Consider the following 19,468-nt stretch of genomic DNA (forward strand, 5'->3'; position numbering starts at 1 on the left):
CACACACAAAAAAGAAAGAAATGCCTTGTCGAATTTACTATGGTTCAGGTACTGGTTCTCAGATATGGTCAGAAACTTGATGTCATTTTACTAAAGGTGAATCTATATCCCTAGGAGGACTCATATCACCCAAGAGACTGATGCATAAAATAAGAATATAAAATGCTCTTTGTTTTGTTTTGCTCTGCTTTTTAGGGCCACATGTGCAGCATATGGAAGTTCCCAAGCTAAGGGCTGAATCGGAGCTACAGCTACCAGCCTACACCTCAGCCACAGCAATGCAAGATCTGAGTCACATCTGCAACCTACACCACAGCTCACGGCAATGCTGGATCCTTAACCCACTGAGCGAGGCCAGGGATTAAACCTGAATCCTCATGGATACTAGTTGGATTTGTTTCCACTGTGCCACAATGGGAACTCCCTATAAAATTCTTAATTCATAATGAGGTGTGTGACTACTTGGGGACCATGAGAAATCTAGTTATAATCAGAAAACTTACTGGTGAGCATGGAATTAGTTGCATTTAGCTAAAATACATTCACTAGAATGTAAGCACCATGAGGGCAAAAATTTTTGTCTGCTTTTTCCCCTGCTAAAATTCCAGAAACTATAACAAACCTGATTCAATAAAAATCTGTTAAATAAATGGATGTACAAGCAGAAATTATAGTATCCATCCCCACAATATGCAAAGACCTATCTCAAGATGCAACTACTAGAGTTATTGCATTAGGGTATTCTTATTTCAGTACAGTGCCAGAGTGGGTGGTGCCAATTTTGACCTCTGAGATTCTTTACCTATAGTTCCAGGACTGGTCCTAGCAGACACCTTTAGTAGCCTACCCTACAGCCATTCCCTTTTAATTTCTTGCTAACAGAATCCCAATTTTGTTCTGGGCAGCAATGCACCCAACCTCCATGAAAAAAATCACAGTTCATCCTGGCCAAACATAGCATCTCAGTTCCCCTTTGCCAAATACTCACTGTCTCAGCCTCCCTTGCAGGTAGGGATAGCTATATTGGCCAGTATTGTCAATAAGACATAAAAGGAGGAGTTCCTGCTGTGGCGAAGCAGAAATGAATCCGACTAGGTTGAGGGTTCGATCCCTGGCCTCGCTCAGTGGGTTAAGGATCTGGCGTTGCTGTGAGCTGTGGTGTAGGTTGCAGACGCAGCTTGGATCTGGCGTTGCTGTGGCTGTGGTGTAGGCCAGGAGCTGCAGCTCCAATTCAACCCCTAGCCTGGGAACCTCCATATGCCATAGGTGTGGCCCTAAAAAGACAAAAGACAAAAACAAGAAAACAAAAAAGACATAAAGGGGAAATGTCTGGAGTATTCTGGGAAAGATACTGTTTCCCAGGAAAAAGGCAGAACCTCAGTAGGAGAAAGGTTTTTGCTCCTAACCTTTCCTCACTGCTTGGGATGCTGATGTGAAAATAGGATGCTTGGAGCTACTGCAGCCTTTTGATGTTCATGAGATGAGAATAATTGGCAGAGTAGAAGAGTTTTAAAAGCACAGATCTTTTATAATATGATTAATTGTTGAACTAACCTTGTAACTGGCTATACCAGGCTTCTAATTGAGGTTTGGGGTTTTTTTTTTGTTTTTGTTTTTGTTTTACATTTTTATGGCTTAAGCTACTTACAGTAGCTTAGTCTGTTAGCTGTAGTCAAAAACATTCCTAACTGATACAATGATGAAGTTTGTTAAAAGAGACCTTTTCTGTTCAGGTATGTTAATACATTTAGTACAGTCAGTTTAGAGTCAGATATTAACTGACCTGGGATATACTTTGAATATATCTGCTCGATTTTAAGTTTCAATTTTGGAAGCTATCCTAATTTCATTCATTTCTTTTTTTTTTTTTTTTGGCTTTTTTAGGGCTGCACTCTCAGCATATGGAGGTTCCCAGGCTAGGGGTCGAATTGGAGCTGCAGCTGCTGGCCTACACCACAGTCACAGCAATGCCAGATCCAAGCTGTGTCTGCGACCTACACCACAGCTCACGGCAATGCTGGGTCCCTAACCACTGAGCGAGGCCAGGGATCAAACCCGCAACCTCATGGTTCCTAGTCAGATTTGTTTCTGCTGTGCCACAGCGAGAAATCCTAACTTCACTCATTTCTAATGCCATTACCCAAAACATGTGACTACCCCAACTGGGACAGCACTTCTTAGGTCTCCTTATCCAACACTCCTTGGCCTGATTTTTGACTTCTCTCAAATCTTTTCGTGTCATGCCAGGTTGCCAGCATTTCTGAAGCAAAATAATCTCTTCTATCATGATAAATCTGATTTCAATGCTGAATGAATCAGAATGTAGTTGATGTCATCAACAAAAGCTATTTAATCCATTTGTGGAAGTCTGGATATATTGTTCACTTACTTGTTCTTTATCTTATTCCAATTTTGAGAGGTAAATATGGATTAGGTGTTTCCTTTGGTGATTTCTTACCTGATAGGTACAAAATATCAGAAACAATAGTAGTTCTACACTGCTCTTTGTCTAGTTTGTTCTTTATTCCTTTTTTCCTGTCTTCCCTTGGATTATATTTTACGAATCTATTTTATCTCCTGTATTGAGCTATACCTTTAAAAATTTTTAGTGGTTGTTGTAAGCTTTACATCTTTTTTTTTTTTTTTTGGTCTTTTTGCCATTTCTTGGGCCACTCCCGCAGCATATGGAGTTTCCCAGGCTAGGGGTCTATTCGGAGCCGTAGCCACCAGCCTACACCAGGACCACAGCAACGTGGGATCCGAGCCACGTCTGCGACCTACACCACAGCTCACGGCAACGCCAGATCCCTAACCCACTGAGCAAGGGCAGGGACCAAACCCGCAACCTCATGGTTCCTGGTCGGATTCGTTAACCACTGCACCACGACGGGAACTCCGAATGTAAGCTTTACATCTTTAACTTATCAGAGCCCACCGTTAAATGTTACAGCATTTAAAATACAATGTAAGAATCTGGAGTTCCCGTCGTGGCTCAGTGGTTAAGGAATCCAACTTGGAGCCATGAGGTTGCGGGTTTGATCCCTGGCCTCGCTCAGTGGGTTAAGGATCCGGCATTGCCGTGAGCTGTGGTGTAGGTCACAGGCACGGCTCTGATCCCACATTGCTGTGGCTCTGGCAAAGGCTAGTGGCTACAGCTCTGATTCGACCCCTAGCCTGGGAACCTCCATGTGCCACAGATGCAGGCCTAGAAAAGACAAAAAAAAAAAAAAAAAGAATCTTATAACAATATAGTTCCATCCCATCTCCCCACCCATTCTTTGTGCTGTAGTGCTCATAATTTCTACTTCTACAAATGCTTTAAATCCCATAATATACTTTTATTCTTATGTTAGTATATTCTAAGGACTCTACAAAGGGCTTTACAGTAGCATTAAATATTCACAACCCTAGGAAGAGGAAACTATTATTGTTAACTCCATTTGACAGATAAGCACACTGAGATGCAAGAACCTTGTCCAAAATCATACAGTTGGTAAATGGCAGTGCTGGGATTTGCATCTAAGTCTCCCTGGCCTCAAAAATTTCTGCTACACAAGCGCACTCACCTCCACCTTCCAAAAAGTTCTTACAGAGTCAGCTACCGTTTGGCTGCAAGTCAATAGGCTGGCATTCTCTAAATCACTTGCTTGGATGGGAAAACCCACTCTTCCTGTCAGATGGTGAGTGTGTGTTTTGCCTATGAGGGAAAAACATAAATGTAGACCACTTGCAAAGTACTGGGACAGTGTCCATCTCAGAATGAATGATAATATTGTGATGTCCCAGATTCACTAACTAGATATTCAGAGAGGAATCTTCCACGAACAGAAAGTCCTATGGCTTCTGGAATTCTCCTTCTGTGAAGGAGTCTAGATAGAGGCAGCTTCCTGCAGGCTCTTAGGGTAGCAGGGCCCTCCCAGCAAGTTAATTGTTTGTAGTTGTCTCAGTGGGCCTTCCTGATCCATACTGCAGAGGCTTATTTATCAATCCCACTCTTAGGATGGGGCAGGGGTGCGAGACAGACAAAGAAGGCTTAGGAAGAAGAAGAAACTGGGGAGACCGGAATTGTCAAGAGAAAGCATTCTTTTTTTTTGTAATTAAAATAAGTCATGTGCTAGTGAAACTTAATTTATGAAAAGTGGACCGAATGTATTGAATGTTGACAGTTTTTTTTTTGCCCAAGTTCCACCTTTGTACAATATTTTATTCTATTCTATTTTGCTTTTTGGCCATCCCACAGCATATGGCGTTCCAGGCCAGGGATCAGATCCAAGCCACAGTTTCAATCTATGCTCCAGCTGTGGCAACTCAGGATCCTTTAATTCACTGTGCCAAGTCGGGGATCAACCCTGTGTCCTGGCATTGCAGAGATGCCATTGATCCTGTTGTGCCATAGCAGGAACTCCAATGTCTGTTTTTTGATTTTCCATTTTTGCCAGATCTACGATGGCTATAATTACACAGTGGAATAGTAAATGGTCTCTTGACTAGGGGTCAGGAGAATCCAGTTATATTTCAGACTCTGCCACTTTCTAACTGTGTGACCTTGGACTAGTACTCTACTCTCTCTGGGCTTCAGTTTTCTTAGCTATTAGATAAGGAATCTGGACAAGAGAATCACTAACATTCTATGCTTCTATGATGACAGAATTTTAGACAATAGAGATTGGAAGGCTCTGAAGAAAAAAAAAACAAACTCTTATTTTTCCAGATTACATGTATCCAGGCCAGCTTTATTTAAATTGCTGGTTTCAGTCCCAGTTTTCCCTGAAACTCTGGAGTGGAAATGCATAATTAACCTTTTTAATTTTTTTTTTTATTTTATTTTTAGGGCTGCACCTGCGGCATATGGAAGTTCCCAGACTAGGGGTTGAATTGGAGCTGCAGCTGCTGGCCTATGTCACAGCCACAGCAACGCAGGATCCAAGCTGCATCTGCGACCTACAGCACAGCTCACAGCAATGTGGGATCCTTAACCCACTGAGCAAAGCCAGGGATTGAACAGACATCCTCATGGATAATAGTCAGTGAGCCACAATGGGAACTTCCTAACCTTTTTTAAAGTATACCAACAAATATCTTTTTTAATTAAATAGGATTTAGATGGCAAAGCAAGACATATGTAAAAAAATAAGTAACAATACAAGGTAATTAAGACTAGGAGTTCCCGTCGTGACGAAGTGGTTAATGAATCCGACTAGGAACCATGAGGTTGCGGGTTCAGTCCCTGCCCTTGCTCAGTGGGTTAACGATCCGGCGTTGCCATGAGCTGTGGTGTAGGTTGCAGACGCGGCTCGGATCCCGCGTTGCTGTGGCTCCGGCGTAGGCCGGTGGCTACAGCTCCGATTGGACCCCTAGCCTGGGAACCTCCATATGCCGCAGGAGCGGCCCAAGAAATAGCAAAAAGACAAAAAAAAAAAAATTAAGACTAAATGAGGAGTTCCCATTGTGGTGCAGCAGAAACGAATCTGACTAGTAACCATGAGGTTTCGGGTTCGATCCCCGGCCTTGCTCAGTGGGTTAAGGATCGGGCGTTGCCATGAGCTGTGTGGTGTAGGTCGCAGAGGTGGCTCAGATCCCACGTTGCTGTGGCTGTGGTGTAGGCTGGTGGCTACAGCTCTGATTCAACCCCTAGCCGGGGAACCTCCATATGCCTCGGGTGTAGCCCTAAAAAAGCAAAAAAGAAAAAAAAAGACTAAATGAAATCACATCTGCAAAATGCCAAGCAAGGCATACACTCATAGTAGGTGCTAAGAAATGCTACTTGCATATCTATCCCATTTTTTACTCTCCTGTAGCACCCTCCTATAATTAATCTTTCAAAGAGACTTTAAAAATATTGCAGTTCTCCCAATTCCATTGTCCTGGGTCCCCTTTTGATCTTCTTGCACTCTTCTACCTCCATCATACCCCCCAAAAGGAATGACTCCTCCCCATATTCTCTACCTCCTGGATGAGTTTCCAAGTAATAACCTCTGTTGTCTCCAGCAAAAGATGCCCAACATTCACTCACATCAGCGTCAGAACATGGGTCTGTTCCTCATTCCTCAGGACAAACAGAGGCTGACTGGATGGAGTTCACTCCCTTGCGTTTCCTTCTTTCAAGTACCCTCTACTTTCCTGAATTCACTATTAACACTTAATTGCCAGTTTATGAATAGTACAAAGATTGGTAAACTGGATTCTGAACTTTAAAATCCACTGTGTGTACCCAGGGGGCATAGGGAAAAGAGGGGGTGTCTTATACTTTGTGCACTAACAAGCAATTATTTCCTATGATCTTCTTATAGAGTAACCGCCACACCCAGATTCAAAGAGCTGATACTTTAGGAGGCCTAAAGATGGCTACTTGCACCTTTCAGATTTCCTAATCATTTATGAGGAGTTAGAGCCTTGATCCCTAAGCTGAGTGGTGAGCAGCAGCCTTCCCTTTTGGACATGACTTCACAAGGGGAGAGAAGGAGGGCTGCCTGCAGGAGGTAGGTCACAGTGAATGGATGACTAAATGTGTACCTGCACCTCACTTCTGATTGTTCCTATCCTTTTTCTCCAGAAGGCTGGATCCCTTCCAACCATAACTAGAACTGTAAGAGCCTATAATGTTGAACTGTAAGTCCCTGGAGGACAGGGACTATGCCATATTTATTTCAGCATTCCCCGAGGACAATGCTTGGCAGGAAACAGACTTTAACAAATGTTTGGCAAATGCTGGACAAGAAGCCAGCTATTACTGCCCTTTAAATGCAGACAGACTCCAAAGTGGCACCCACGAAAAACTTCCTGGTGTTTACACCTTTGTGTGAGCCTCTCTACTTGACTGTGGTCAGATCTGTGACTTGCTTTTAACTGATAGAATATGGTAAGGGTGATAAGGGGTCACTCCCAACTCTCTCTTGCCAGGCAACACAAACAATGGGACTACATCAAACTTAAAAATGTATGCACATCAAAGTAAACAATCAACAGAATGAAAAGGGCAACCTACTGAATGGGAGAAAATACTTGAAAACCATATATCTGATAAGAGGTTAACATCCAGAACACAGAAAGAACTACAGCTCAACAACAGCAACAACAAAATGACAAATAACCTGATTTTAAAATGGGCAAAGGACTTGAATAGACAATTTGCCAAAGAAGATATATGAATGGCCAACATGCATATGAAAAGATACTCAATATCACAAATCATAAGAGAACTGCAAGTCCAAATCAAAATAAGATATCACCTCACACCTGTTACGATGATCACTATGAAAAAAAAGAATAAAAGAATAAGTGTTAGTAAAGATGTGGAAAAAAGGGAACCTTTGTGCACTGTTGGCAGAAATGTAAATTGGTGTAGCCACTATGGAAAGCAGTATGGAAGTCCCTCAAAAAATTAAATATAGAAATACCAGAAATAGCAACAACAACAACAACAACAAAAGACAAAAAAAAAAAAAAAAAAGGAGTTCCCGTCGTGGCGCAGTGGTTAACGAATCCGACTAGGAACCATGAGGTTGCGGGTTCAGTCCCTGCCCTTGCTCAGTGGGTTAACGATCCGGCGTTGCCGTGAGCTGTGGTGTAGGTTGGAGACGCGGCTCGGATCCCGCGTTGCTGTGGCTCTGGCGTAGGCCGGTGGCTCCAGCTCCGATTCAACCCCTAGCCTGGGAACCTCCATATGCCGCGGGAGCGGCCCAAGAAATAGCAACAACAACAACAAAAGACCAAAAAAAAAAAAAAAAGAAATACCATCTGACCCAACAATCCTACTTCTGGGTATATAACCAAAAGAATTGACAATAGAATCTTGAAGAGATATTTGTACACCTATGTTCACTGCAACATTATTCACAATTGTCAAAAGGTGGAAGAAACATAAATGTCCAACAATGGACAGATTGATAGATACAGAAATGTGGTATACACATAAAATGGAATATTATTAGGCCTTGAAAAAGAAGGAAATTTTATCATAGGTCACACATGGCTAAACCTTGAGAACATTATCTACGTGAAATAAGTCAGTCACAAAGTGATACAGTAGGATTCCACTTATATGGGGTATCTAAAGTAATCAAACTCATAGAGACAGAAAGTAGAATGGTGGTTACTGGCGGCGGCAGGGGAGGAAGGGGAAAGGGAGTTGTTTAATGTGTAGAGAGTTTCTGTTTTGCAAGATGAAAAAGTTCTAGAGATCTGTTACATAATGATATGCATATAGTTAACATTACTGTACTATACACTTAAAAATGGCTAAGGTAGTAAATTTTACATTGTGCGGGATTTTTTTTTTTTCACAATAAAGAGATGACTATCTTTCTTACTAGCAGACTACTCTAGCCACTCTCCTTGCTGGCTTGATGAAGTAAACAGCCATACTGAGTAAGTTCACATGAAAAGGAACTGCAGGCAGCTTCTAGAGATCATGGGCAACCTCAACCAACAGCCATTAATAAGCAAAGGCCCTCAGTCAAGGAAGTGAATTCTACCAAGGCTAACAACTTGAGCTTGCAAGAGGATTCCGCCTTGGCCAAGTTTCCACATAAGAATGCAGCCTGGCTGACACCCTGAGCAAATGACCCAGCTAAGCCATACCTGAAATCCCAAACCACAGAAACTGTGATAATAAATGCTTGGAATTTAAGCCACTAAGTTTGTGGTAATTTATTATGTGGCAAGAGATAATTAATACAAAAGGGAGGGTATAATACAACTTGCTTTCAAATAACTACCTTTCTGTTGTAGAACTTTGAAATAAAAAGTGTTTGTGGTAGAGAGGAAGGGCCCTTGGGCCAACAAGACCACTCTTAGCCTTGGAATATGTCCATATCTTTGCCCAAAAGTCACTCAGCATTTATGTCTAGTTTCCAGGGGCAACCTTGGCAGATTCAGTATAACTGGGAATGTTCTGGCCTCCTCACAAGGAGCATTAGACCAGAAGAAAGGAGGCATGATCATATCTCTTAAACTTCAACCAAAGGGTCTCAGTGGTCTCTCTCCATCACAATGTTTTCTGATCCTCAGTAAGAGTCCCATGGGTTGCAACAGTAACAGCCTGGGATAGATTCAGGCTAGGCTGGCAAATAGATTTCATCTTACAGATAGATACTGCTGCCTTGGAATGACTCCTTACAACAGGAGAATGCCTCTGCTCCAGTATACTGAGACAGCTTTTCATTCTTTGGTTTCTGGTAGGTGAGGGTCAGAAACGAGCACAGCTGGGTATGGACCTGGGAATTAAAATATGAACACCCCTATTTCTGCTTGTTCCTAAACAGCATTTACCACCTCCAACCTCCATCTCTGGCCAAGGAACATCTTATCCCCACTTCTCTCTGTGGTGAGTGGAATGGGGACTTTCTGACCATTTGGCTCCTTTTTTCCTTACAAGTGTGTGTAGTAGTGGCGGTAGTTTGGGGGAGAGGGGGAGTTGAGATGGCCAAAAGTAGGCAGCAGTGATGGTTAGGAGGATACAGGCCATCCCACCTGTAGCAATGCAGAGCAAGAAACCCAAAGGTCATCAGTCTTTTATGGCAAGTCGAAGTCATTGTCTCAGATCACCACGTCTTCCCAGATGTGGCAGCAGAAAGGACCTTCTTGATGCCTATGAGAAAAGACTCTGATTGGCATCACTTAGGTCACAATATTAACCAAGGCAGTGGCATGCTCTGCCCCCTGACCAAGGAAAACCATCTAGTTGGGTGTAGGGGGGAAATCATTTTCAAAATCAGAAAATACTGTTCTGGAAGATAAATAGCTGTCCAGTACAAGCTTCTCTCTCATGCAATACATATTTCAGATGGTAACACAAAGTCTTGGTTCGTGTCATAATCTGTGCTTCCTGCCTACGATAGTTAAAAGGGGGTACCATCACTTGCAAACAAGAGGCCTGATGAACACCTCACGTGGGATTGAACCCATGCCCTCATGAATACTGGTCAGGTTCATTAACCACTGAGCCACAACAGGAACTCCAAGCTTTACATTTTTGATGGTCCGCCCCAAAGATGAAACAGCTTTCCATGTCTTAAATTATAATTTCTCAAAAAGAAAGGTAAGGTAAGGAAAAGAAAAGAAAATACTGGCCCCAAACAACATCTTTTCTTGGGGCTGGCTGTATTTATTTATTGATCGTTCTCACAGTTTATCATCCACCTGTGATATGTAACAAGAAAACTACCCTCTGAAAAAGATTCAACTTCAGGTCCATCCCAAATATAATGACCTGTGAAACTCAGATATCATCAGACATCAAGATTTAGACAATTCAAGCCAGAATGAGCACATCTGGAGAGTCATCTCAAATTACACTTTCATGTAGTGAGGACCTAAAGTTTTAGTGTTTATCTGGCTCCAGAATGACAAAACTACATCTCTGATCATCTAGTAATTTCACTTCTAGAAATCTACCTAAGGAAACAATCAGAAACCTGAGCCAAAACTTGGCCAGAAAGATGTTCATCAAAGAAAGCATTATTTATCACTGAAAAAAAAACCCTGAATCTTCAACAACAGAATGGTAAAATAAATTACGCACAAGGGAACTCTAAAGAGCCGTTACATATTTTTTAAAAAGTGACATGGGAAAATACTCTACCCTATTAATATTAATAATGCTAACAATTATGCCAGGTGCTATGCTGGGTACTTTATATGTATTACTTCGTTTAATTGTCACAACAATTAATCACATGAAGGATACTATTATTTACTTATTACAGATGAAGAAATGGTGACTTATGATACAATCACACAGATGGGGAGTGTCCAAGTCCAAAGGCGAAATAGATGAGAAGCCATTACACTCTTCTGCAGGATGGACATTACAGACATAAGATACCAATTTGTTATTACACATGCACACCCCACACAGGCGATTTTTAAAATAGTTTTAAATAGGTACAGCGAAGCACAGATCAGACAGAATGGACACTACAACCAAGCAGAATGGAAGCCAGGTGTAAATAACCCAAATGGCCATCTGGTTTCAGTTAGCCTTTGCTGTATAACAAACAACTCCAGAATTTAGGGTCTTAAAACAACCATTCTATTGGCTCATGATTCTGTGAGTTGATAACATGGGCTGGGATCAGCAAGAGGGTTCTTCTGCTGGTCTTGCCTAAGGTCACTTGCATGGCTACAATTATCTGACAGCCCAATTTGGAATGAATGGTCCAAGATGGCCTCATGCATCTGGCAGGTGGTGCTGGCTGTCACCTGCACCCCTCTCTTCATGAGGTCTTTCATCCTCAAGGAGGCAAGCTCAAGCTTCTTCAAATGGCAGCAGCAATGTTCTAAGAGGGCACGAGAACAAGCTTTAAGGTCTCTTGAGGTCTTGTTTACAAGTTGTACACCATGACTTTTACTGTATTCTACTGGTCAAGGCAAGTCTCAAAGCCAGTCCAAATTCAAGGAGGGGGGAAAGAGACTCTACCTCTTGATGGGAGGAGTTGCAGTCAATTTATGGCCATTTTTAATCCACTACACTGTACAGGCCAACTGACTATTAGCCCTGCATGTATATGTACATAAAAAAAAAAAAGACTGGAAAGAAATCGACCTACTAACAGAGATTATTTTTATTAACTTTTTGTATTTCTGCACTTCTCCAATAATCAATACATATTATTTTTATAAACAGGGAAAAATTGACACCTTCCATAACAGTTTAATAAGGCAAATTGGGCAGCTCCACTTTGGCACGGAAATCAATAGAATTCCTTTTTTCCTAGCTCTAGGCTTCCTGGCTGTGGCAATTTTGCAGCCTTCTGAGACTCTAATTTTCTCAATTGCGAAGACAGAGCTGACATTAGTTTTTTCACAAGACAACTGATATTAAGAGATAATGAACATAAAACATCCACAGATGTGCCATGGCCATTCCTTTCCTCCTACTCACCCCCTACTCAGACCTCTAGAGTTAAAGGGATTTCCTTTCTCGCAAAGACTACAAACACATCTCCAAAGTAAACTGTTTGCCCTAAGGGATGGTTTCAACACTTAGTCCTCCTTTATAACACTCAATTACCAGTACAAGAGTCAATAAATAGTTGTTGATTTGTTGACTCATTAACCTAATAAAAGTTTTCCAAATGCTAGGCAGTTAAACTCTTTTTATGCAATTTTGAAATGTAAATTCCAGTATCAAGAGAGGGTAATGTCGAATATCCATGGCACCTAGCTATTCCTGACAAAGGGAAAGCCTAACTTGATTCGCTGCCATAAAGAAAATTCACATCTTTTTTTAGGGTTCTAAGCTTCCACACATGCATAAACACAATCACAATGAGCTTTTTTTAGCCATCTGTTTTTCAGAATAGGCTCTCCTTGTCATAAAGGCAAAGTGAAGCATAAGAACATAAACTTAAACTGAAAAAACAGAATAAACAGGAAAAAAATTAATGCATTTTAATGAAACAATCATTATGCTAAAAAATGAAGCAGCCCACACTGATAAAGGGCCTTGCATTTGCTTCAAGAAGGCAGCTATCTTTAGTGCTTAGTCATGGAGTTCCAAGTTATGTTAGTAGCTCTCCCAGGTCTTCCCACAAGTTAGACCAACAGGGAAGAGGTAAGGGCCTATGAAAGGTCATCCTTTTGTCAGGGTGTCAGGAAAGATATTACCTGAACTATTAGCTCAGAGAGATGAGAATCAGTGCTATTTATAAACATTTTCAAGAAAGACATTTCATAAACACTCACGGTGACTCACTATGTATGACATCTCCAGAGGGTGGGAAGGGTTAACAGTGAAACTACTTTTGCTTTCTTTTCTGCATACAGGATATTGCAACCAAAGGCAGAGAATTACTTGCCGAATGTTAGGTGAGGGGGGAGTGTCATTTGGTGATAGATAGTGCAGCCTACAGACTGAAAACGCTGAAGGCCCCTAGTTTTCTCTTTGACTCATCATGAATCCAAGGCAGGGCAGCCCCAGCACAGCCCTGGGAGGGTCTGTCTGGGAAGGTGGGTTGTGAAAGAAAACTTCTACATGGAGTTCCCTTGTGGTGCAATGGGTTAAGGATCTGGTGTTGTCAGTGCAGTGGCCTGGGTCACTGCTGTAGCACAGGTTCAATCCACCCCTGGCCTGGGAACTTCCACATGCAATAGGCACCACCTAAAAAAAAAAAAAAAGAAAAAGAAAAGAAAATCTTTATCTGCAAGAGGTTTGAATACTTGTTCCAGGGGGTATAATCCTCCAGTGGGTATAGGAAAAGCTATACTCTAACCCAACTGCTCTGGAACAGTTTACTCTCAGGACAAAAATGACAAGAATCCAAAAAGCCTGCCTTAGAAAATTCTAGAAAATACACAAGCACACATTCCTTCAGTCACCAGAGTAATGATGTCATCACACATCCTGTACTTGTAATTGGTTCAATTTAAAAAGTTTTTAAAGTGGGGGAGAGAAGCACAGGAAATGAGCAAGAAAGGACTAAGACAACTTCCAACATCAATAGAAGCCGAAGCTAGTCAGTCAGATATCATCAATATGCTGAAAGAAAAGAACTTCCAACCTCAAATTCTCTAAACAGTAAAATAAATCCTTCCAGAATTTTAAGAATTAAAGACATATTTAGACACGCAAAACAGAAAACGTTACAAAGGCAGACCTTCACTTAAAGGAAAGTATGAACGAGTGTACCTCAGAAGGCAAGTGTTTCCACAAGGAAGGTCAGAGATTTAAGAAAGGTTAAGAAGGAAAAAGTAAGAAAACATTCTGGCTGGTACAACCACTGTGGAGAACAGTATGGAGGTACCTTAGAAAACCATACATAGAACTACCATATGACCCAGCAACCCCACTCTTGGGCATATATCTGGACAAAACTTTCCTTGAAAAAGACACATGCACCCCCATGTTCATTGCAGCTCTTTTCACAATAGCCAAGACATGGAAACAATGCAAATGCCTATCAACAGACGACATTGCAGCTCTTTTCACAATAGCCAAGACATGGAAACAATGCAAATGCCTATCAACAGACGATTGGATTAGGAAGATGTGGTATATACACACAAGGGAATACTACTCAGTCATAAAAAGAACAAAATAATGCCATTTGCAGCAACAGGGACAGAACTAGAGACTCTCATACTGAGTGAAGTAAGTCAGAAAAAGACAAATACCACATGATATCACTTATAACTGGTATCTAATACACAGCACAAATGAACCTTTCCACAGAAGAGAAAATCATGGACTTGGAGAATAGACCTGTGGCTTCCCCAGGGGGAGAAGGAGAGAGTGGGAGGGATTGGGAGGGTGGGGTTAACGGATGCAAACTATTGGTCTTGGGATGGATTTACAATAAGATCCTGCTGTGTAGCACTAAGAACTATGTCTAGTTAACTTATGATGGAGCATGATAATGGGAGAAAAAAGAATGTATACATGTATGTGTAACTGGGTCACCATGCTGTACATTAGAAAAAAAATTTTTTTAAATAATAAATATTTGGTCAGGAGCTATTACCAGCCTTATCGTCTATATGCATCTCCAAAAAAGAAAAGAAGAAAACATTCTGTTAATTAGAAAAATTGCAAGTAGAGGGGAAAAAAATTGAGGAATCCAAATAGCTTACCTGAGGAAATTCTAAACACCACAAGAACAGACAAGCACACATTCCTTTAGTCATGAGAGTGATGACGTCATCACACGTCAGGTCCCCTCTGGAAAATTCCAGTCAGAGTAAGGCAAACAACCAACTACTAATACCAGGAAACTAGTTTTGAAAGGATACTGGGGCCCTCGGGGGCCCCCTCAGACCACCCTATGAGAACCGCTACTCTAATCCTCTTATTTCCCCATCGCCCAAGGCCAGGTCTCTCCAAGGAAGAAACAGCAAGTCACTGGTCCAGGGTCCACAGGAAATCCCTCTCTTTCTTTTGCAAAGGTTACCAAGGGGACGCGTAGGCTCCAAGGTCAGGCTTTCGGGAAGGCTCCGCCACGCACCGCTAGACGGCGCTGCTACAGAGCCCCGCCGGGCGCCTTGCCACCCGCGCCCCCGCCCTCGCGGGTAGGGTTCACAAGGGCGCCCGGAAGAGAGGGAGGCGCCCGGAAGCGGGGGCGGTCGCGGCCTCATTGGACGATGCATTGCCGCCTCACGGCCAGGGGCGGGGCCTCCTCTAGGTAAAAAGCGGGGCCCCGCAGCTGGAGAGCGCGCGGCTTTCGTCGCAGTCAGCTGGTTGTGTTACGTTACTCGCTGAGGTTCGCCGGGTCATGGTGCCATCCTGACTGGGAAGAGGACGCTCCCAGGAAACGAATGAGGAACCACCTCCTACTACTGTTCAAGTACAGGGGCCTGGTCCGCAAAGGGAAGAAAAGCAAAAGACGAAAATGGCTAAATTCGTTATCCGCCCGGCCACTGCTGCCGACTGCAGTGATATCCTGCGGCTGATCAAGGTAGCGGGAAGCACGGGCTCCTCCCGGGCGGGGGGCGGGGAGCGGGGGGTGGGGCCTTTGTCTCCGGCAGGTTCCCCTTTCTCCGCCCGCGCCGCTCCTGGCGAGTCTTTGGGAACAAATCGCCGCCCCGCCCACCCCATTCCTCTCTAGCTGGCCTGCTGGGGTCTCACTTAATTTTCTGTTTCTTTCCCAGGAATTGGCTAAATACGAATACATGGAAGAACAAGTAATATTAACTGAAAAAGGTAACGCATCAGTGGTTGGTAGGGCGGGGAATGAGCGTCCGGTGCCAGCCACCTTGATGGCGGCCAACATTGTCCCCCGCTGCCCTTTCTTGCAGATCTGCTAGAAGATGGTTTCGGAGAGCACCCTTTCTACCACTGCCTGGTTGCAGAAGTGCCCAAGGAGCATCTAACTCCGGAAGGTAATCGCCCTCCCCTTCCAGAAGCCGGAGAGACCGAGTGTTGTGTAAGACGTAGTGTCTGCTCTGTAGAAGCACTGACAACACAGGCTGAAGTTAAGCTACTAAGAAGTTGGCCAGAAATAATAGCCAGCCAGTGTTCAAACTACTGAGGAAAAAAAATAGGTGTGCTGCACTTAATAATAGGGCGGGTTAAAAGAGCTGTTTAAGTTCAGTGCTGTGGAGCCCCGAAGAGTTTGAGCCGATTAAGTAAGTATCAGAGTGCTGTGGAAACCCGGAAAAGTTAGGTATAAAGTCATTTGTTGTAATTCAGTTTCATAAATGGTTCTTGTTTGACCCTAACGTAACCTTTTTTGTATTTGTGTTAAATTACATTTTTTTCTTTAATTTGTCCCAATCTTCAGGTTACAGTCTCTAGCTTCGCCATGTACATGGCCCTTCCGTGTACATGGATGGGCGGGGAGGTAACTAAAAGATCCTTTACACAATAAAGTAGATGATCATGATAAATGAGGTAAGGCCCTGTTATCACACACTTAAAACACGGTAGATCAGAAGCTCCATTGTACTCGCTTCCTGTTTGCAAAGGACTATAGAATGGCTAGAAAGTTTAATTTGAAACCTTTGTCTCCAATTGGAATTACAGACACCCATTAAGAGGGAGTCAGATGCTTTTTTTTTTCCTTTTTTTTTTTCGTTGCTGGTCGTGGTTGACTGGTCAGAAGACAGAGCTAAAGGGGGAAGTTGTTTTGGGGGGAGGTGATTAAGTTTTTCCCTGAGGCCATTTCCTCATGCTAGAAAAAACATGCAGAAAACATAAAGGGATGAGGTACTTTCCAGAAGTATGTGGATGTTACATCATACCTGGGTACCTCTGCTTCTTCCGGCTTAACAACTGGAGAGAGCAAATTGAAGATGTGTGAATTGGAAGGCAAGTTCTGAAATTAAACATTGCACTTTTGGCCCGATGTCCGGACATTAAGGAAGCAGAGTTTCTAAACTACAAATACTATTCTGAACTGCCGTGTAAACCTGACTTATTCCCAAGTCACCATACCAGTATATAAATAGGATGTGAATAATGTGTGTTTTTAGTTTAAGACCATGGCACTTTCGCTCTGGCACGTAATGAAAGCATTCTCACTTCCTGAGTGTGAGATCCAGCAGATTGCAGAGTGGCCAGTCCACGGTTTTAGCCTGGCTTCAGCTAGCTCTAATGTGTGCTTTTTGCGAATACGTGTTCTCAGAACAGTGAGATCATCCAACAATGGCCTGGATTGCACTAGCATAAAAATCAGGAGACAGTCCGGTCCACTGGCTACTTATTTCTATAATACATGCATGTATATTTTTTAAAAACTTATGATAGGCTTCTGATTTTTCAGCTACAACTTTTATGGATTGTTTTTCACCCATAACTCATGTGATACTCTTATTACAGGACACAGCATTGTTGGTTTTGCCATGTACTATTTTACTTATGACCCATGGATTGGCAAACTGTTGTATCTTGAGGACTTCTTCGTGATGAGTGATTATAGAGGTATGGTTGAGTTCAGGCGGGAGGGCTGCTCTAAGGAGAAATCAGGGCTTGAAGTCCTTACAGTGCCTTTTTAAATGGTACTTCTTTCTCTTAGGCTTTGGCATAGGATCAGAAATCCTGAAGAATCTAAGCCAGGTACGTTGTACGTCTTGGTATTTGGTTTCCAAATTTGCAAGGATTCCTGGATTATTTTAATGACCTAATCACAATTGGGTAGAAAGCAGGTGGAATGTCACTGAGTTTGTGCTTTATTCTCTCTGTAACAGGTTGCAATGAAATGTCGCTGCAGCAGCATGCACTTCTTGGTAGCTGAGTGGAATGAACCATCTATCAACTTCTACAAAAGAAGAGGTGCTTCTGATCTGTCCAGCGAAGAGGGATGGAGACTCTTCAAGATCGACAAGGAGTACTTGCTAAAAATGGCAGCAGAGGAATGAGGAGTGCTGGTGTAGATTGACAATGACAGCTTCCATTCTATTTTAGAACAAATTCTCAACTTATCTTGCTTTCTATCCTATTCTTAGTGGAATAATAGAATGAGCACCTATTCCAAAGCTTTATTACCAGTGGCGTTGTTGCATGTTTGAAATAAGGTCTCTTTACGATGACAGTCTTGTATGCCAATTGGAGTCAGGTTTCTCTCGAACATCTTTTGATAAACAACAAGGTGGTATGATAATGTCTATGAAAAAAACTTCATTCTTGTGAGTCATTTAAATGTGTACAATGTACACACTGGTATTTAGAGTTTCTGTTTTGATTCTTTTTTAATAAACTGCCCTTTGATTTAATTATTCGGTGTAAGCATTTTTACTTAATAATCCTTTATTTCTTACGACAGTTTTCTTACTGTTGAATGCAAAATAAAAATGGCTAAGAAACATAACTTGACAGTGGTTTGAAAAGAGTTTTTTTTTTGTCTTTTTTTTTTGCTATTTCTTTGGGCCGCTTCTGCGGCATATGGAGGTTCCCAGGCTAGGGGTCTAATCGGAGCTGTAGCCACCGGCCTACGCCAGAGCCACAGCAACGCGGGATCCCGGGATCCAAGCCGCGTCTGGAACCTACACCACAGCTCACGGCCACGCCGGATCGTTAACCCACTGAGCAAGGGCAGGGACCGAACCCACAACCTCATGGTTCCTAGTCGGATTCGTTAACCACTGCGCCACGACGAGAACTCCTGAAAAGAGTTTTTAATCTAATTTTAAATATCTTCGACTCAGGAGTTGTGTTGTGCTGGTATTCCCAAAGTCTAGAAAGAAGCCATTTGAGTCCAAGGTTTTATATATAGCAACATGACACAGTCCACTTAATCCAACATAATTGTCAAGAGTTTAGAAAAAGGCCCATAATGAAAAAGCTCATTTGTTACACCAATAAAAGGTGGAAATGGGATCCTGAAATACTGGAAATTGGGGGCAGGGGACATCTTGCCCACAAGAACCACATCCCACATGAAATACTATTCTGAAGGGAAAGTAGGTCACTTTGCTAAACAAACAGGAGCAAAAATTCCACATTTTTTACAGGAAATTTGTAAACTAAAAGGCCAGAGATGGACACAGGTACAAATCAGGGAAATTAGCATCCTATTTGGAGGGTAAGTTTCTGGTACTGTTTTAACACAACGGGCTTCTGTGTGGAGAAACAATTGGAGAGCTTAAAATTGCTGGGAGTTGAGGGAGAAGTAAATGAAAGCTTTTTCCAGAATTGAAAATGAAACTGCTGAGGAGGAGGCAGTTTTAAGATAGGTGAACTCCTTTTATTACACATGGCACTGGCCTAAATTACTAAACCCACTAATCTCACAATAATGAAAATGGTAGTTAATAACACTGTACTGATTGCCAAGATGAATGTTTTCCAAAAGAAGTTGTCAGATAACTGAAAAGCAGTACTCCCCTTTGTTCTTTCTGTGTTCTCAATTAAAGGGGATTTTGTCCTGCATCCCTTGGTTTCAGTGTCTTTATGGCTTCCTAAATTAGAAGGCAGCCATATAAACAAGCAAGATCCTGTACTGTGTTGAACCGGAGAGCGTTGGGATTTATTGGCAGCTCAGAGAGCATGTCATGAAAACAGGCTTAGAGTCCATTCTCCACCAGGGTCCTGCTA

At 42.4% G+C, this 19,468-nt stretch overlaps 1 protein-coding gene across 1 annotated transcript; it reads left to right on the plus strand.

Annotated features, from left to right (window-relative positions):
- Positions 1-15,104: 15,104 nt before the first annotated feature.
- On the plus strand, positions 15,105-18,147 carry SAT1 (spermidine/spermine N1-acetyltransferase 1). Its single transcript, XM_047765191.1, has 6 exons — positions 15,105-15,392; positions 15,586-15,637; positions 15,733-15,816; positions 17,255-17,356; positions 17,451-17,491; positions 17,623-18,147. Exons 1-6 carry the CDS (start codon positions 15,327-15,329, stop codon positions 17,791-17,793), a joined length of 516 nt encoding a protein of 171 aa, XP_047621147.1. The 5' UTR covers positions 15,105-15,326; the 3' UTR covers positions 17,794-18,147.
- Positions 18,148-19,468: the final 1,321 nt, after the last annotated feature.

The sequence above is a fragment of the Phacochoerus africanus genome, chromosome X (assembly GCF_016906955.1).
Source record: "Phacochoerus africanus isolate WHEZ1 chromosome X, ROS_Pafr_v1, whole genome shotgun sequence".
Classification (NCBI taxonomy): domain Eukaryota; kingdom Metazoa; phylum Chordata; class Mammalia; order Artiodactyla; family Suidae; genus Phacochoerus; species Phacochoerus africanus.